At 41.4% G+C, this 17,927-nt stretch overlaps 1 protein-coding gene across 5 annotated transcripts in view; it reads right to left on the bottom strand.

Moving 5' to 3' along the window:
* Positions 1-17,927, bottom strand: part of XPO4 (exportin 4) — a 92,612-nt gene that overhangs the window by 61,341 nt on the left and 13,344 nt on the right. Inside the window, exons 2-5 of one of the 5 annotated variants that reach the window (XM_070800295.1) lie at positions 12,850-12,955; positions 7,754-7,907; positions 7,504-7,645; positions 3,610-3,748 (exon numbers count right to left, since the gene is read on the bottom strand). In XM_070800295.1, the coding sequence (XP_070656396.1) occupies positions 3,610-3,748; positions 7,504-7,598 (234 nt within the window). In that variant the 5' untranslated portion in view covers positions 7,599-7,645; positions 7,754-7,907; positions 12,850-12,955. Of the gene's footprint in view, positions 1-3,609; positions 3,749-7,503; positions 7,646-7,753; positions 7,924-12,849; positions 12,962-17,927 lie in introns of those variants that run through there. The other 4 variants (XM_070800296.1, XM_070800294.1, XM_070800298.1 and 1 more) reach the window with 4 other exon arrangements.

The following is a 17,927-nucleotide window of genomic DNA, read 5'->3' as shown; positions in this document are numbered from 1 at the left end:
TGTGCGGTCTGAACAGGAAACTGTGTAACTCACAAAATACAGAGAACAAAGACCACAGGGCACTTCTTAAAGTGTTTAAAGGAAACATGCTGGTAACATACTCTTAAAATACACAATTAGTTTTCATTCATGGATAAGAGCATAAATACTTTCTTCTGGTTTCAACACTTAAAATGCCACTGGATAGAAAAAGATGATAGCATGTCCTAAGATCCTGTAAAGAAAGGGGTGTGAGGCCACGAGGGACACAGCATTTGCCAAGTGCTCTTAATGCTGTCTTTCCCATACTGGTCAATCACCACCCAGAGAAGTTAATTTCTCAAGTAAGGGAGGTAGTTTACCACCACTGATACATGGCAGAGCTAGGACGGGAACCTAAGTGTGAACCCAAAGTCAAAATCCATGCTGTAGCATATGATCCTGCCCCTAAACGCATTCACACTTGCAACTTCACTAGCACGATGCTGGACCAGAAGCTACACTCAGAAAGCAAGGGGGAGAGGCAGAACTGAGTTAGCTAATAGTCAGTTAGCCAAACTGACTAATTTCCAGTCAATTAGGGACGCCAGGAAGCATCGTTCTTAAAAGGGTAGTCAGTCAACTAACCTACGAACCCTTTCTTTCATCCAGAGAAAACCAGTTACCGCTTCAAGTATCTCTAAAATCACCTTTATACCAAAAGTTTCTAGCCTTTTGGTCAACCCTTTCTTTCATCCAGAGAAAACCAGTTACCGCTTCAAGTATCTCTAAAATCACCTTTATACCAAAAGTTTCTAGCCACTATCATCAGTTTTCCGATTTCATCATTTTGCTTTCCTCTCAAAGTTTTAAACCTCTTCCCCATTGCTATTCATGTCTCCAAGACTAGGAAAATCTTATGCAAACTCTTGAAGCACTCGCACAAATCCTTAGCAGCTGAGAAGACAGGAAGAGAGACTAAAACGTTTCCTGGTCTGCAGCCTCATCTTTAAACCTGCTGAAGGAACAGGAACGGCTCCAGGCACACATCTTGAACTTGAACTTGCCATATAAATGCAGGAATGCTTTCCAAGTTCAACATTTTCAGTGTGGTCACCAAAACAAATTCATCTAGCAATATTGAAATTAAGTTCTACATCCCACTACTGACTTTCTGCTACTGTAAAAGTCCTGTTAGGAGAAATTTAACTTTAAAAAACTCCTCCTGTTTTGGAGTAGTTTCTGAGAATATTAAATTTACTCATTCCTCTCAAAGGGAATGTACTGTGAATAGCACAAAATCTTCTCTAACTAAACAGCTACATCTGTTTCAAGCATTCTCAGAACATCAGTTATTTCAGTGGCTCTAAGAAACCAATCACCATTTGCAGTGGGCCTACTTTCTGGGGTGGATCAGGGTCAGTTACCCAGGGGGAGAGAGAGGAGGGCACAATTCCCAATTTCTGACATGTGCACATTCCTGAAGCAAGGGCTCCGGGCCTTTGCCTTCAGCATCTGGAGGCTACCGTGGTGAACGAGAACAGAGTAGAAATTCCACCTCGACACTGACACCTCAGCTGACAGGATCACCAAGGACAATCAACAACAATCCCAGAGGCACTGCTAAGTTCCTCAGTTCACCTCCTGGTCAGTCACAGTGAGCTGGAATCCTGTCCTGCACACAAGTCACCTGAGACAGAGAGTCGCTAAGTAAAATCAAAGTTACAAAGAGGAACCTGTTCAGAGTTGGGGCTGGGATGGTATTTCCAAGGGGCAGCCTCAGGTCCAACCTTTTCCCTATGAGTTCTGGCCAGACAGGCTGCCACATGACTTCCCCATGACCATCAGTGAGGCCCTCGCTGGACTGCCCACACGGCCAAAAGTGAGGCAGGAGAGGCTAACAAAATCCATGCAACTGTGGGACGCTGGACACACAACGAATGCACGCCCTGAGGTGCCAGTGCCTCAACAGCAAAGCTCTTCACCAGAAGTGGGAGACTCCATCAACCTATAGAGGGTTTTGAGAGCATATTCCCAGGTATCTTTACCTTGGAAACTGTTAACGGAATCTTATCTGTAGACTATTTTCAACAGAGCTCTTCACTACATAAAGTCAAAACAACTCATAAAGTATAATGATTCAAACATGCACATCTTTGAAGTTGGTAGCTTTATATAAACAATTAAACTAGAATACTACAATTAAGTGGAAGGAACATAGAATAGGATCTTTAGACTATAAAATCTCTAGACTACAGGGTCCAATTCAGTTGTCTTTTGCAATATGTATGTGGCTATACTGAATTCAAATAAAATTTAATTAAAATAAAATAAAAAATTCAGCTCCTCAGTCACACAAGCCACATTTCAAATACTCAGAAGCTGCATGTGCCACAGGCTGGAGAGTGAAGACAGAACATCTGCATCAACACAGCGACTTCTACCGACAGCACGGCTCCTGGAAGAAACCAGCACAATGCAGCACACAGCACACCAAACACACAGTCAACCTCCAGCACTCTGTATCCTGACTGTGTGGCTGTTCATTGGCACACAGAATGTCACAACTCGGTGGGTGAATAATGCATGGAATTTACTCCTCAATAAAGCTGATATGAAAAACTCCGAAGGAAAAATAAGAAATACCTAGGGCAGATACAGGAAATCCCTTCAGTGGAGACCTCACTGGGTCAGTCCCAGCAGGAGTGGGAAGTGAGCATGCACACACGCATGTGAGTCTGTGTGTGTGTGTCAGAAGTGGCAGAAGACATCCAGACACTGTGGAAGGGAAGGGACAGAGCCATGGTCCTCATTTCATACCACAAGTCACGTAACACACCCTGCTCACTGGGGGACCACTAGGCACCATCCATATAGAGACGTAAGGGGCAGAGCCTCAAAGACACCTTCCAAATGATTAAGGAAAAGGAACTAGGAAAGTGAAAAGATGACCCAAAACACTGAAAGGTTTAACACCTGAGAATCAGCTGAGCCAGGTACTGCCAACCCCAACTGGACACAAACTAAATCTCCCCCAGCTGATAAAGTCAGCAGCTCCAGCCAAGAACCACAGCTGACCACAGCCCACCACTCTCTAGACTGACTGGTTCTCATAGGCAACAGGAGACGGAAAGGTAAAAACTGGCCAGGCTCCCCAGAAAACTCAGGCGTGCAGTTACACCCGCTAGTCATAGCATGCCTTCACCTACTAGTACTGCAACACTTAATTTTCATGTCAGATATCATTTTCATATTTACTTCACACATTTCCAAATCCTTGTGAAAGGTTTATTAAAAATGGGATAAATGTTCAATAGAAGGGTAATGGTTAAGAATATTATGGTATATTAGCTTGTAATATTGGACACCATTAAATAGGATTATGAAAACTATACAAGGTTTATGAACTTATGATTATGAATCCTGGTAACACACAAAAACAGAATCAAATGAAAAAGCAAAGTACACTCTACCCACAATATGTACACATATAGAAGAAGGACTAGAAGAAAACATGAACAAACAGAAATTGCTTGATTTATCAGACTGTGCCTTTTTTTTTTTTTTTAATGTAGATACCCATTACTGTTGCTGTAACAGTATTAGTGTAATACAAAATAAAACTTAAATATTTACAAATAGCACACTTACCACAGTGGGGTTGCCACTACTTATCAACTGGCTGACTTCATGAAAAATGCTTTTGCAGTCAATTGATTTATCTAATGATCCTCGTTTTACAATTACTGCTACTGCTAATAGAATCTGTTCCCGAACATACTTTTGGAGGCTGTAAAACATAAAAATCATTGTGAAAACTTTTACACAAATCCAATATAAAAATACTCCCAGATTCCTCACTGTGACTGCAGCTGCTGGCAGCACGGCTCACATAAGGTGGCGTGCTCCTGGTCACACACTGGTCTACTGCAGAGTCCGGAGCTCGAATCCACACTCCAGCAGTGACGGTTATATGACCCTGGGCAAGCCCCTTCACACTCAGAGCCTCAGTCTCCTTATGAAATGGGGGTAAGAGTAACAGGGTTGTCACAACAAGGATTGCCCACTCTCAGCTTCGCAGCCCATGCACACTAAGCGCCATGGCAACTCTGGGCAACCCTGCCAGAGAGACATGCTGTGGCCTCGTCTCCATCTCCATCACCGCTAATATGGAAAGCTAACGTGCTAGCTAGCCAAGACACAGCACTATGAAAACATACACACTCTTAAAAACCTATTTGTACAGACAGGAACACGAAAACAGTCTTTGTATCTAAGTTCTGTTCCTCAGTGTGGTGGCAGAAACACCTGTCTCAGATGAAGCCTCCTACAAAGCCCGTTGAGCCACAGGGGCATACAGACTTAACTGTCTTTTCACAACCGTTTCTTAAAAGAAAGGCTTGGAAAACCTAACTCTGAACTTCATAACCCAGCCTCTAGAACTTCACACAGATTCAACAACCACGTGCCCCTGGGACAAAACCCAAACTCCCCAACGGGGCTTGTGGCAGTAGGACCCGCCCCAGCCTCCCCAACCCCTTGCCATCCAGCACAAGAACTAACAGCGCTTGCTCTACTCTGAAAGGTGTCCCCGTGTGGACATAAAAGGTAGAGTCCCCACTTTTAAGGCCATTCCTGGGCCTCCCTCCATCTCAGCCCCTCCACTCACTCTCACAACTGCAGGGCCAGCCCCCTAAACACCTCTCTCTGCACCCAGCTGGTCATCCAGAGGAGGGCTCCCCACACCACACACAACACGAAGTGTCTATTTCTGCGGGGGTTAACTGTGTCTCCCTGGTTGGTTGCCATGCCGAACACGCTGCTGTGGTCCCATGGAAAAAGCACACTGCCTGCCACACAACAGGCATTTACCAGACATTCATCCAAATGAACAAACATATCTTGCTCTGTCAAGAATGAAGAGAAAAACATTCCTTCAAAATAGACCTGAAGGATTCATTAAGCAAATAAAAGCAAAGACCCTACTGTGTGCAAGAATGTGAGGTGACCAAGGGGAATGTTTGTACTTCTGGGGGACACAACAGTTTGAAACAATGACTGCCACTAGAAAGCTACACAGAGCTGGTTTTAAAGCTCACTGCTGGGACTCTTTACGACCCCATGGACTGTATGCCACCAGGCTCGTCTGTCCATGGAAAAATTCCAGGCAAAAATACTGGAGTGGGTAGCCTTTCCCTTCTCCAGGGGATCCTCCCAACCCAGGGATCAAACCCGTGTCTCCTGCACTGCAGGCAGATTCTTCACCATCTGAGCCACCAGGGAAGCCCAAATCACTAGAGAACAATAATACCTAACATTTATTAAGTGCTTACGATCTGTCTTTATATAAACTAACTTCACAAAATAATACATCTAATCCTTACAATCTTTTGAGTAAAGTACAACTATTCACTCTATTTAATAATCAGACAACTAATACACAAAGACGTTAATTTGCCCAAGGGCACGGAGTTAGTAAGGGGCTCAAGGGGTACTCGTAGTCCCGTTCTCAATCACTATGCTATATGCCTCTAAAAAGTGTACCCTGCATTTCACTCATAGACTGGAGGAAACAATAGAAAAGAAAGGAAAACGGTGGTGCCTGCAGTGGGAGATATACAACAGCACGTATGTATTAGTCTACAGTCCCTAACCTGTAGCTCTCTACCCATGTGGCACACCAAAAGCTTTAACTTGACCCTGATCCACTCAGCACATTCTACAAGATTAAAACGTCTGTGACATGCAAGTCCAAAAGAGGCAGAACTGATTTAGATTAAACGAGACACAACAACTAAATACAACATATAATCTGTGGTTGAATCCTGAATCCAAGAGTAACCTACAAAAGATAAAAGGGATATAAGCAGCACTATTCAGACAACTGGGAAGGTCAGAATTATAGTGAATAATGTAAATACAGAGTTATATCAAGAGCACTGAGATGATCTAAGGAGAGTTGCACTGCGGGGTTTAGGGGTGGGAGTCACTGAATCGCTGGCTGAGCCTCTGCTAGGGAAAAGGCACGTGGCGTGGTCACAGCACTCCTCTTTCCACTTGGCTGAACACTTTTTTCCCCAAAAAGTAAATGTGGGAGACAATATATAAGTGAACTATTTCCATGTGGAACCCGACAATCAACTCTAAAATAGCCCCTGAACTCACTGGAATTATTATGGTGAGATGATTTTGGATAACACAAGAGATGACATGCACACACAACTGAAATCTGCCAAGCTGAAAGGCGGGGTGAGTGGGCATGTACGGGCAGGGAGGTGGAGACCCGTGATAAATGAGCAGCTCCAGGTTGGGGTGGGGGCCGTCTGTGTGTGTATATGGCATGAGGGGGTGGACTGTGACATATGAGAGACTTCAGGGCAAGTTGACAGCAACATCCAAAAGGGTTCATTAAACAACAAATTTAAAGGAAGAAAAACAGCATGAAGGAGAAGAGAAAGGTCTGTAATAGGAGCGAGTTTTCCTTATGCTGTTAAAACTGAAACAAATAAGCCACACCCTCACTTGGAGACAAGCACCTTTGCTCATCCCTGGAACATGTTATCCTTCCAACCTGTGATACTAACAGGCTGAGTCACACTTGGGATTTTTCTCTTGTGCATTCTTCTACATGAAGCACTTACTAGCACTTTACTGAGTGCTAAGTACTGTGAACTCAGAGACTGCTAGTGAACCGAGCAGGAACAAACCCACACAGAACACGCAGAAATATCTTTTAGGCTGTGTGCATCTCTGTCACCAAGACCAGCATCCTTAATCACCAGCAGTTCTCATTATGTAACAGTTCTTCATTGAGTGTGAAAATAAATATCTGTGCAAAAAAGTGTTCAACTGCACAAACTGCACACAATGTATGATGCCTCTCCTTAGGAGACTTGGTATTGAGGGGACTTAAAAAAAAAAAAAAGATATACAGTAAATTAATTTCTCCCAAAACCTGTATGGCCAGTAGTTTTCCTCATTTGTTTCTAAACCATACAGGCAATGAATTCACACAATCTTTAAAATTTTTAAACAATACAATGTGTATAATATAAAAAGAAAACTCACTCTCACCCTATTCCTCAGACCTGACCCCTCTCCACAGGAAACTTAAAAAGAATGCGGTGCTTTCGGCTCTACAACCTTCTCAACACTGCCGTCTCTATGTACATGTTAATGGTGCCTGACTTCTCCCAACCCTCATGGCTACTCACCTATGTCTTATAATATACACCAAGAACCAAAAGAAGCACAAGTATAAAGGATTTTCGACCGAGTCAAAGATCAACTTTTATTTATAAATAAAATTCTGGAACTAAACAACAAAAAGCCCTAACATCCAAGCACAATCTATTCAAAGAAATGAAACCCAGCGTCACAAGCTTATAGTAAAAACATCTCCCATCATTAAGTTCCAAAACAACCTATAATCACATGTACGTAAATTTTTAAGATATGAACCCACACAGAGTTTAACCATAAACATCAGTGACTGAAAAGCAAAGGAAAACCCAGCCTAAGGATGAGCTGAGAGCAGGTACTCACTGAGGCCTCTGCAGGACGTAGGTCAGGAGGAAGGTGCGCAGGGACTCAATACTGGCCTTCTCCAGCAGAATCCACTCTCGGACCACAGCCTCCATGATGGCTGTGGCAGCTTGGAAGAGGACATAGTCCACTTTACTCGTTTCTGGGGAGGAAACCAGACACCATCTTTAAACAGCAGCCCACCTTCCCCTGCGCATTCTGCGTTTATTAATTTTAAAGAGAACTTTCAGACAAGGAAGGAGATGGTTACCTGTTCCTTTTTTATCCAGTGACCTTGCTCTAGCACCACAAAGAGGTTAGTTCCTCTCAGAAGACACCTCAGGCAGGTGGCAGCTAGTCACCGATCACAATTGTCACAAACTTTCCTCACCTCTCTTCAACTGTTACTTCCAAAGCATGAAGAACTAAAAAATAACACAGCTTTAACAAAAATAAAATAAAAATAGAAAGCAATCAGAAAACGTTCTAAGAGATTCTCACCCTGTGCAAAACAGAACTTTATATCTGCAGAGAATCTGACAAATGAGCCTCTGAACATTACTATCTGTGATGAGCCACGCTGTCAAGATATCTCAAGTTTGTTACGTAATTAAGCTTTGAGCAGGATGGCCCATCTCCAATAGCAAGTTCAGAAATGAGCACAATCACATTCAGGTTCTTTTCCTCAAAATGTTTAAAAAATAAAAAGGTCACATTTACACAAGGTGAGAAGTTCTTGTGAATTTTCTGATTGCAGTAGTGATCAAACTGAGTAAAATCCCAAAGCTACACTCAGAAAGATCCAGCTTTAATGAGCAAGTTACAGCATCTGCACTGAACCCGCTTCTGAGGGGAAACCAGACACCATCTTTAAACAGCAGCTCATCTTCCCCTGCGCATTCTGCGCTTATTCATTTTAAACAGAACTTTTAGACAAGGAAGGAGATGGTTACCTGTTCTTTTTTTACCCAGTGAACTAAAACTGAATCAGGAGAGTTAAAAAAAAAAAAAAAAATAGAAAATTAACATACTGAAGAAACGCTTTTACATTAATTTTCTATTTTTTTCTTTTATTCACCAACACCGCTATTATTGGTTTCCAAAGCAGCAGCATCAAAAGGGAGAGACAGTCAAAATGAAGTCAAGAAAAAGTAGAAATTTTCTGAAGCTCTACAAAATAACCATCATGTGCAACCCATACAGAGTCTGATCCAACTCCGGGTTTCTGCCAAGATCACTGCACAGGAGCGCCTGAGGCCCAAGAGACACTTGTAGGCACAGAACAGTACCTACAATGACTTCTCAGAAGAGCATGAAGACACGGGCAGGCACATCATTTTCTCCGCTTTTCAAGTGCAGACCATTTACAAATATTACACGTGATCTCGACACAATTTTCTATAGAAGTGTTCAAAGAAAGGTATGCCTACGTCAATTCCTATCATACTAGGCTACAGTGAGGGGGTTTTGAAAATATCAAAACTAGTAAGAGGAATCAATCTGGACCTTTTTTTTTTTTATTAGTCCATGCCATTTTAACATGAATTCTAATCGAAATGGTAATCAGAACTCACAAAATTTTAGAAAACTTAAAATACAAGGAATAAAGCAATAGTGTCCAAAAATGTAAACCTATCCTAAAAAGATGCATTTAAAGTTCTAGTAGGAAAAAAAAAAGTGTTTTAGTCAAAGAGGATTTGCAACAGAAACCAGTGCTATTTATTTAGCTCACTAAGGAGAAATACGGTACTGCCTCATAAAAGTAATTCAAATCATTTACTATAAACCTCTTCTTAAAACGATGGTTATTTGCCTATCTGCACTTTTCACTGCAATGTAAAGTTTTTAAGGACCTGCAATCCTTAACCACGGATTTGAACAGGGAAGCAATATTGTAGGGACTCACAGAATTTTAGAAACAGAACCCTGCAGAGATCCCCTAATCTGATACCTGCATGTCACAGCTGAAGAAGCTGTCGCACCGAGAGACAGAGGAGACTGAGGCCCGCGTGAATGGCCCTGTCTGTTGGGTGATGTGTGCCTGCCCTGAAAGCAGGTGCCAGGAGGCCCGGCAGGCACTCCTGCTTCTCATGACCACTGAACATGCTCCTGTCTAACTGTGCTTACAGTCTAGCCTTTTTCTTCCCTGTCCCCTTGTTTGCAACTGTAAGGAGACAATTACAGATAAATGAAATACAGAAGTTTTCAAGAGAACTCTTTTCCTTAGGTAGCTGTTTGGTATCAAATGAAGATCTCTGTACTACTATTCCTGTAAGAAAATGTCTCTAAGAAAGGAGGAATCTGGAAAAAAAAAAAAAAAGAAAGAAAGTCAGATTCCAGATTTAAAAGTAGTTTTCCTAACTTAATAAAAAGTTCCTTCTCATAAACACTGCCGTTGGCCTTCCTAAACTGCACTTAAACCTAACAGAAACATGCAGAAGACGGCAGCCAGAACTCTGCAAGCCTGCCAGCAGCAGGTGAGGCCTTCGCACACACAGGAGCCTCCGTCTTGCTCTCCGCTGAGATGCTCAAAACTGCAAGGTCCCTGTGCAGAGCTCCCGGCTCAGCAGGAATCACTAGCACTCTCAAGGGTGACTTCCCACTGACTAGGACACTGTCTGAAAAATGACAAGTTAATTTAAGCCACCTTAGCAGGAAGCTTTTACTTCCTACCACAGTAACTCTCTCCAATAACAATTACATAAATAAAATTCAGGTGCATCTTGTCGGCCATCTGAAACCAGACACAGACAGGAAGACTAAAGAGAGAGCGAAACTGAGGGCCGGGAGCACCAGCACTGCCTTCCGGCATCCAGAAAGTGCACTGCCCTCCCCGCTGGGGCTGCTGCCCAAAGCAAAGGCCACGTAAGCCTCATGGTGACACACGCACACTAACAGTAGTAAGGCTCGGATTTGCTCTCTCTCAGATGTCTCTGATATGAAAAACGAGAGAAATCTTCTCCTGGAGAGCTCCAAAAGTGCGTGAGCCACTCAGGTCTGGGGGAGATTTCTTCAACAAGAGCAGAACGCACAGGTTTCCCGAAGGAACATCTGACCCTACAAAACTAGTAAATTCCTAAGTGCCAAAGACTTCTGAGGCAAAAAAGTCAGAAAGTGCCCTTCTAACAAAACGCAGAAGCATGCAACATGCACACAAGTGCACACACACAGAAAAGAGCAAAGAAATTAAAGCTACAATGAAAACAAAAGCTTAAGACGAGAAAGAAATGAGGAAAAATAAGAAATAACAAAACTTAAGTAAGAAGAGAGAAAGAAGAATTTTAAAAGGCCAGAAAAAGGAAGCATCCAAGAGAAAGCCTCCCCTTCATCAGAACCTATCACCCAGACACTCCACACAAGTGACCTATATCCCGAAACAAGAACGTGAAAACCCTGGATTGCGATCGACTGCCACGTGCGTGAGAAGTCTTCTCAGAGGAACTAACGTTTCTGGGCTGGTGGCAACTGGGTAAGGAGTTAAGCTTTCCGTGAAGTTCAGACGTCAACATTAATGTAACACCGGGCTTTGCAGTACATTAATGATTATGCTTGTAACACATGCACCCAACTTTTAAATAGTTATGTCTCAAAACCCAAAATGCTTTCAGTAGCGTGGCCAGAACTAGCAATACTATTCTTTCGAAATTTCTGTCAGGAAAACAAAAGTATTCTAAAACAAGCTCAAGTCATAACAAAGCAATAGTTCTTCATAAAATATACATACTCTAAAAAGGAAAGAGTGGTAAACAAATACACTCTAATAACATACTTATCACTGAGGCCGGTATTTCCCAGCCAGTACAGAATGATAACCGAGTCATGGCCGGAAGTCGGATGAGACACCACGGGGACCTGCTAACACAGTTAGGCCGAAACCTCGAAAGCCAGGCTTGGATCACCTGAGCTTTTCTCCCTCCACTGACACTGACAGCTTCAAGGCCCTAAGGATGAAGAAGCAAGGCTCCCTTCAACTCTTAATGATCTTCAGTTTTGCTTCTTTTAATTTAATACTGAGTTAAATATTCTCCACATGGTAACAAGTTTTCTTAGTGTCAGAAACAAATTCAACCAAGTATAAAAATTGACTACTCAAAAAAAAACAAAAAAAAACAAAACCTGCCTCATTTAGAATTAAAGGTGAGTATTAGACTGCTTCTCTAACTTAAGCTCTAACTCCTGGAGGGGACAGAGCCGCCTTTACCACAGCTGCCAGCTCCGCACAGAGCGCTTTTCAAAGGCTGTCTGACATGTGGTCACGTGGCAATGACCTTCACCTGACCTCTCGCCAAGTGCTTTCCCTTGTTGCTATATCTGCGCCTCACTACAACTTAACACGGTCAAGTCCATTTAAGGAAATGGCATCATTATGCCCATTTCACAGATGGAAAAGGCTCCGAGGGGCAATGAGACTTCCTGAGCTGCTTCCGGGCTGCAGGTACCCCGGCGCCCAGCCCTTCCACTGAAGGCCCTGACCCGGAAAGTACTGCGCACAGAGACCGACTGTGGGCTATTTCCCAGAGTGCTGGGGGCTAGCGGATTAGCCTTCCTAAAGCACAAGAACACAAGGTAGATTTTTCAGCTCCTAACACTCAACTAACCAATTCTGTAGTCATGGACACCTCAAACAGGCTTCCTTTCAGAGCCCCCAATAGGGATTACAAAAAATGATTCCAAATAAGAAAAAGAGCCAACAAAAATCAGGTCATAAAATAACTAAACAATGAAATCTCTCTTATAATAATTGAAAAATATCTAAGCGGCAAAGAGAATGCCATTTTTGAACAAGTTATAACTGCTGTTATTACTTTTAAAGGAAAGAGATCACTCTCTACGTATGTCAGATATAAGGTACAAACAAAACATTTTTTACAAGAGTAAAAAACTCAGTGTTTCATTTTATGACATACAATGAAGAACTCACACAGAACTGACTAATATTCACTACATGTGCTGAGTACAAACTATTATATATGGTTTTTAAAAAACTGAAAAAAACAACTAAAAGAAACTGTAGAAATCTCCAAAAATAATCTTAACTTTAAAACACTGGGATGAATTACAGTGCATTTCCTGTAAGTGATATCATACTTGAAAACAATAGAAAAAACATTAGATTTTCCTCCCACCATTATAAGCCTTGATATTATGGCCAATAATAAAACAACTTATTGAGTGCGAAACTTAGAGAAGGAAAATCCAAAGCAAAACCAAAGTTTTCTCTCTGGCCTTATGGAATATCTTTAAAGTCACTCCAGTGGAGTGACTAATGGAAAATTTAACTGTACAAACCTGCTTATTTTTAAATGAATTCAAACATCTAAAGTTCAAGATAGAAAAATTAGGTATTTTTAAAGTAAACACACTTACCCAAAATATGCTTGCAAACTGCAAACGGTGATTTTGACTTCCTAAATGATAAGAATATATGCTCAGCATGCTGGCGCTGCTCAGTGTTAACCATGGAAGGTGGTGCCTTGAGAGTTAAACACAAACACAGAGCACACTTGTTTAATAAGGAGGCTTCAACAACAGCAATCCTTTTACCCACAACAAGAGAAAATATTTTTACTTTTGGAGACAACAGGAGGACAAATTCTTGCTTAGGAACTACAGTATTAAACATTATAATAAACACCTAAAATACATCTTCAAGAAAACAGAAGAAACTCCTGGCAAGGTTTCGATCAAGTTGCCTAACATTTTAGAAAGGTAGATACTTATTTTACATTTTTTGGTAAACTTTTTAAAAAACATAGCTAATAGTATCTTTTATTCCCAAATATACCATTCCATTTAAAGTGATGAAGTTCAAATCACTTCTAATAGGCACAGGTGAAACTGAATCCAAAGTTACTAAAACTTGATTTCTAAAAATGATCTTTTAAGATAGTCTGCTCAGGTCTTCAAGTTCCATTTTGTTCTAACAATATTTCTTTCAAAGACAGTATCTTCTGAACCAGCCTGACCTAAAACATACATTCCCATTCCACGGTTCGGTTATCTCTGACTTCACTGAGACCCATCTGAAGCTTAGAAGGAGAGACTGGCTTGTACAGCATACAGATTAAAATATCATATTCCTCAATTAGGGGAGTGGGGGAGGTGGCAAGAAAATAAACCTCTCTTGCTATAACCAATATACATCGGGGAAATCACTTCAAGTGTATTCAAAGACCTAGGAAGATGAAAAACATTTTGCCAGATACATTAAATCAATACTCAATATAAAGTCTATCAACTATGCAACATTAGTCACTCTATTTTCAGTTAAAATAGTTTTTAAAAATCCAAGAAAAGTCAACTAACTTTGATTCTCTTGCCTAAAGGAATTCTAATTAGCTAAAGCTAGTTCAGACTACTATTCCTAATGATATAGCACCCTCTACAGCTCTCCAGGTAAAAATGAAAACATTTCCACTAAAAAACTATGGTAATTAGAGAACAAGGATTATGCTGTACAGCAAAGGGAATTACAGTCCTTATCTTGTAATAACCTACAATGGAGTATAATCTACAAAAACACTGACTATACTGTACACCTAAACCAACACTGTAAATCATCTATGTATCAGTCTTTTTAAAAGAACTGTGTTACATTCAGTTCTGTTTTGTTTTTCCCCCTAATTTTGGCTGCACCAGGTTTCAATTGCAGCACTCAGGATGTTCAGTTACAGCAGGTGAACTCTTAGTTGCAGCACGCAGGATCTTAGTTTCAACCAGGGATCAAACTCGCATCCCCTAAATTGGAACCACAGAGTCTTAGCCACTGAACCATCAGGGAAGTCCCCTTGAATATTTTTAAAAGCTTTATTAATAAAATATTGTGAACAGCTAACTATGCTAAACATAAATTTTTTTCATTTGCAAATTCTTCATTCCACCATTTTCCCTAATTCAAGGAGTTCACTGTGCTTTCACAAGACCCTTCATCTGCTGACTATGACCCGAATACACAGCATGCTGAACACTACCACCACCTGCTCTACTGTTTACGAACACAAGTTCTACAAACAAAACAGCTCCCAAAGTTAATGATCCCGGGACAGCCTAATATCATACACTTAACAAGATACAAGTCTGAATACAATTTTAATATAACGTAAAAAATGAATTCCATTTTTAAGTTCAAATGATGAAGTATAAACTAAAAGCTTGTATTAACCACCTGGTTGAACATTATCACACAAACAATAAAATCATCAAGTCAATATGTTAAGGTACAAGATGGTATTCACTTTAATTTCTCAAAACTAAGCTTTCAAATTCTTTCTCCTTGAAAATGAGTTTTTAACGGTTTCCAAATAACAAGTTATTATAAAGTCGTGAGAAACTGCTTTGTCTTAAAAAAAAAAAAAAAAATCCCCAGTGCCGGAAGATTCAATAGGCTGGGAGTCAAAACCAAACACACGCATCTCCCCAAGACCCCCAGGCAGCTCTGACCTAGAACGCCCTCCTCTTCAGAAGGTCACCCTTCACAGCTGCTTCAGTCCCGTCCCTCTTTACCAGCCTCTCCTGACCTTCCCCTAGATGGAGCACAAGAGACGTCTCTACCCGACCTGGCACCACCAACACGTGTGAGCCCCCAGTACCCACACGTGGGAAGCCTCCATCACCCGACTCATCACAAGGTACTGCAGGTATTCGCTGCCCTCTTTCCTTTCTCTACTGTTTCTGTGACACCAGAGCCCTCCTTTCACTCATCTCTAAATTCCGAGAGCCAAGCCCATGCACAAGGGAGAGGTGGGAACAGCACTGACACTTTCTGAGTGTGGAGCAGGCAGCACAGTTTCACTAGACAGGTAGACAGGGATATAGTCTTTCTGCTTACAACAGGTCAACTCTCTTAAAAATCCCTTACAGCCATCAGAAAGACCTGGTTTCTAATTATTTATCTGTGCAGCACAGCAGTTGGGAAGCCTTGGGCAAGGACCCCTCTCTGGTCCCCCCATCTAATGATGCTAAGGAATACACCTTATAATTGCTAAGAGAACTGTGGTTAAAAACATGCTTATGGATCTCCCAAAATCAACCTACAGTAATTAAACCTTTTTGAGACTTAAACTGGAATTGTATTATCTCAGAATATGACAAGGTGACCCAGACACATCGAAGAAAAGACAAACAGTCAAAATAATTTGGAAAAGGGGAGCTTTAGAGACTTATGCTAAATGAAATAAGTCAGACAGAGAAAAGCAAATACGTTATGGTCTCACTTAAACGTGGAACAAAAAACAAGAACAAAATGCAAAACCCTAAGCATAAGATACAGAAAACAGAAATTGGTGGCTATCAGAAGCAGAAGCGGGGAGTGGTCAAAATGAATGAAAGTGGTTAAAAGGTACAAACTTTCAGTTCCAAAACAACTAAGCCCTGGGGGTGTAAAGCACTGCCTGGAGACTCCAACAACCATTCTGTTGGCTGTTTAGTCACTAAGCCAGTGTGACTCTGTAATTCTAAAGTCTGCAGCCGCCAGGCTCCTATTCCATGGGATTTCTCAAACAGGAATACTGGAGTGGATTGCCATTTCCTTCTCCAAGGGATCTTCCCGACCCAGGGATCATGCCCAGGTCTCCTGCATTAGTAGGAGATTCTTTACCGCTGAGCCACCTGGGAAGCCCACAATTAATTATACTGAACTGCTTATCTGAATATTGCTGAGAGAACAGATCTTAAAAGTTCTCATCACACACACACACACACACACACACACACAAATTATAAAAATATTTGGCAATGGATGTCAACCAGACTTATTATGGTGGTCATTTATCAATATATACAAATCATTATGTCATACATTTGAAACTAATATAACTTGGGTGGGGTTTTTTTGGCTATTTTTTGTTTGTTTTGTCTTTGGCCTCGTGACATGCAGGATCTTAGTTCCTGACCAGGGATCAAACCCTCACCCGATGCACTAGAAGCACAGAGTCTTAACCACTGGACTGCCAGGGAAATCCCTGAAACTAACATAGTGTTAAATGTCAATTACACCTCAGACAAAAAGTAAATCACACTTGAGGCTCAAAAAAATAGCCATTTAAAAACATGCAGAAAAAGAATGATAAGAAGGGAGTCGTATCCAACCACATATAAATACTTAAAATAATAATTTAAGTGTCAACCCTTCAGTTCAGTTCAGTTGCTCAGTCGTGTCCGACTCTTTGTGACCCCATGAATTGCAGCACGCCAGGCCTCCCTGTCCATCACCAACTCCCGGAGTTCACTCAGACTCACGTCCATCTAGTCAGTGATACCATCCAGCCATCTCATCCTCTGTCGTCCCCTTCTCCTCCTGCCCCCAATCCCTCTCAGCATCAGAGTCTTTCCAATGAGTCAACTCTTCCCAGGAGGTGGCCAAAGTATTGGAGTTTATCAGTCCTTCCAAAGAACACCCAGGACCAACTTCCTTTAGAATGGACTGGTTGGATCTCCTTGCAGTCCAAGGGACTCTCAAGAGTCTTCTCCAACACCACAGTTCAAAAGCATCAATTTTTCGGTGCTCAGCTTTCTTCAAATCCAACTCTCACATCCATACATGACCATTGGAAAAACCATGGCCTTGACTAGATGGACCTTTGTTGGCAAAGTAATGTCTCTGCTTTTGAATATGCTGTCTAGGTTGGTCATAACTTTCCTTCCAAGGAGTAAGCGTCTTTTAATTTCATGGCTGCAGTCACCATCTGCAGTGATTTTGGAGCCCCAAAAAATAAAGTCTGACACTGTTTCCACCTCCAACACTTAAGGCATAATAATAATTTAAAACACAGTAAAAGAGCAGGAAAAAACAAACAATGGAATAGAGAGAATTCCCAGAAACTCATGAGATGTAACAAATTAGTGAAGACTAAACTTTACAATAAAAGGCACTAGAACGTTGGCTATTTATAAGCAAAAATGTAAGATTAGCTCTCTACCCATTTATACACATAGTAATAAATTCTAGGTGAAAAATGAAAAGCAAAACTTTAAAAAAACTTTTAACAAGACACAGGAAAATACCAGGGTAAGGCAAGACTTTTTAAATAAATAAAAGGCACAATTTTTTAAAACAATTCAATTATATTAAAATAACTTCCTAAACATTAACCATAAGTAAAAGATGATTAGAAGACAATAACTGCACTGCATGTAATTAACAAAGGATTAATCATAAAAACCCCACAAAAGAAAGGACAACACGGAGCATGACCGGCAGCTCCTCCTCTTCAGTCCCAGAGCTCAGGCACTGTCATTGGTGCTTCCTGTTACATGCGGCCAAATCCAATCTCAGCAGAAAAATAGCCAATGGACAGACAACTCACAGAGTAGAAGGAAAACTGCTCAATAAACAAGGGGACGTACTCAATCTCAATGGGAACCTCAGAAATGCATGGTGAAACAATGAGCTGTCTCTGAATGGTTGACAGAAGTCTAGTACAAAAACAAGAGCCTGGAGAGCTCAG

Source organism: Bos indicus, chromosome 12, assembly GCF_029378745.1.
Source record: "Bos indicus isolate NIAB-ARS_2022 breed Sahiwal x Tharparkar chromosome 12, NIAB-ARS_B.indTharparkar_mat_pri_1.0, whole genome shotgun sequence".
NCBI classification, from domain to species: domain Eukaryota; kingdom Metazoa; phylum Chordata; class Mammalia; order Artiodactyla; family Bovidae; genus Bos; species Bos indicus.
The sequence above is the reverse complement of the archived record's forward strand: the minus strand, read 5'-3'. Positions and strand labels throughout refer to the sequence as shown.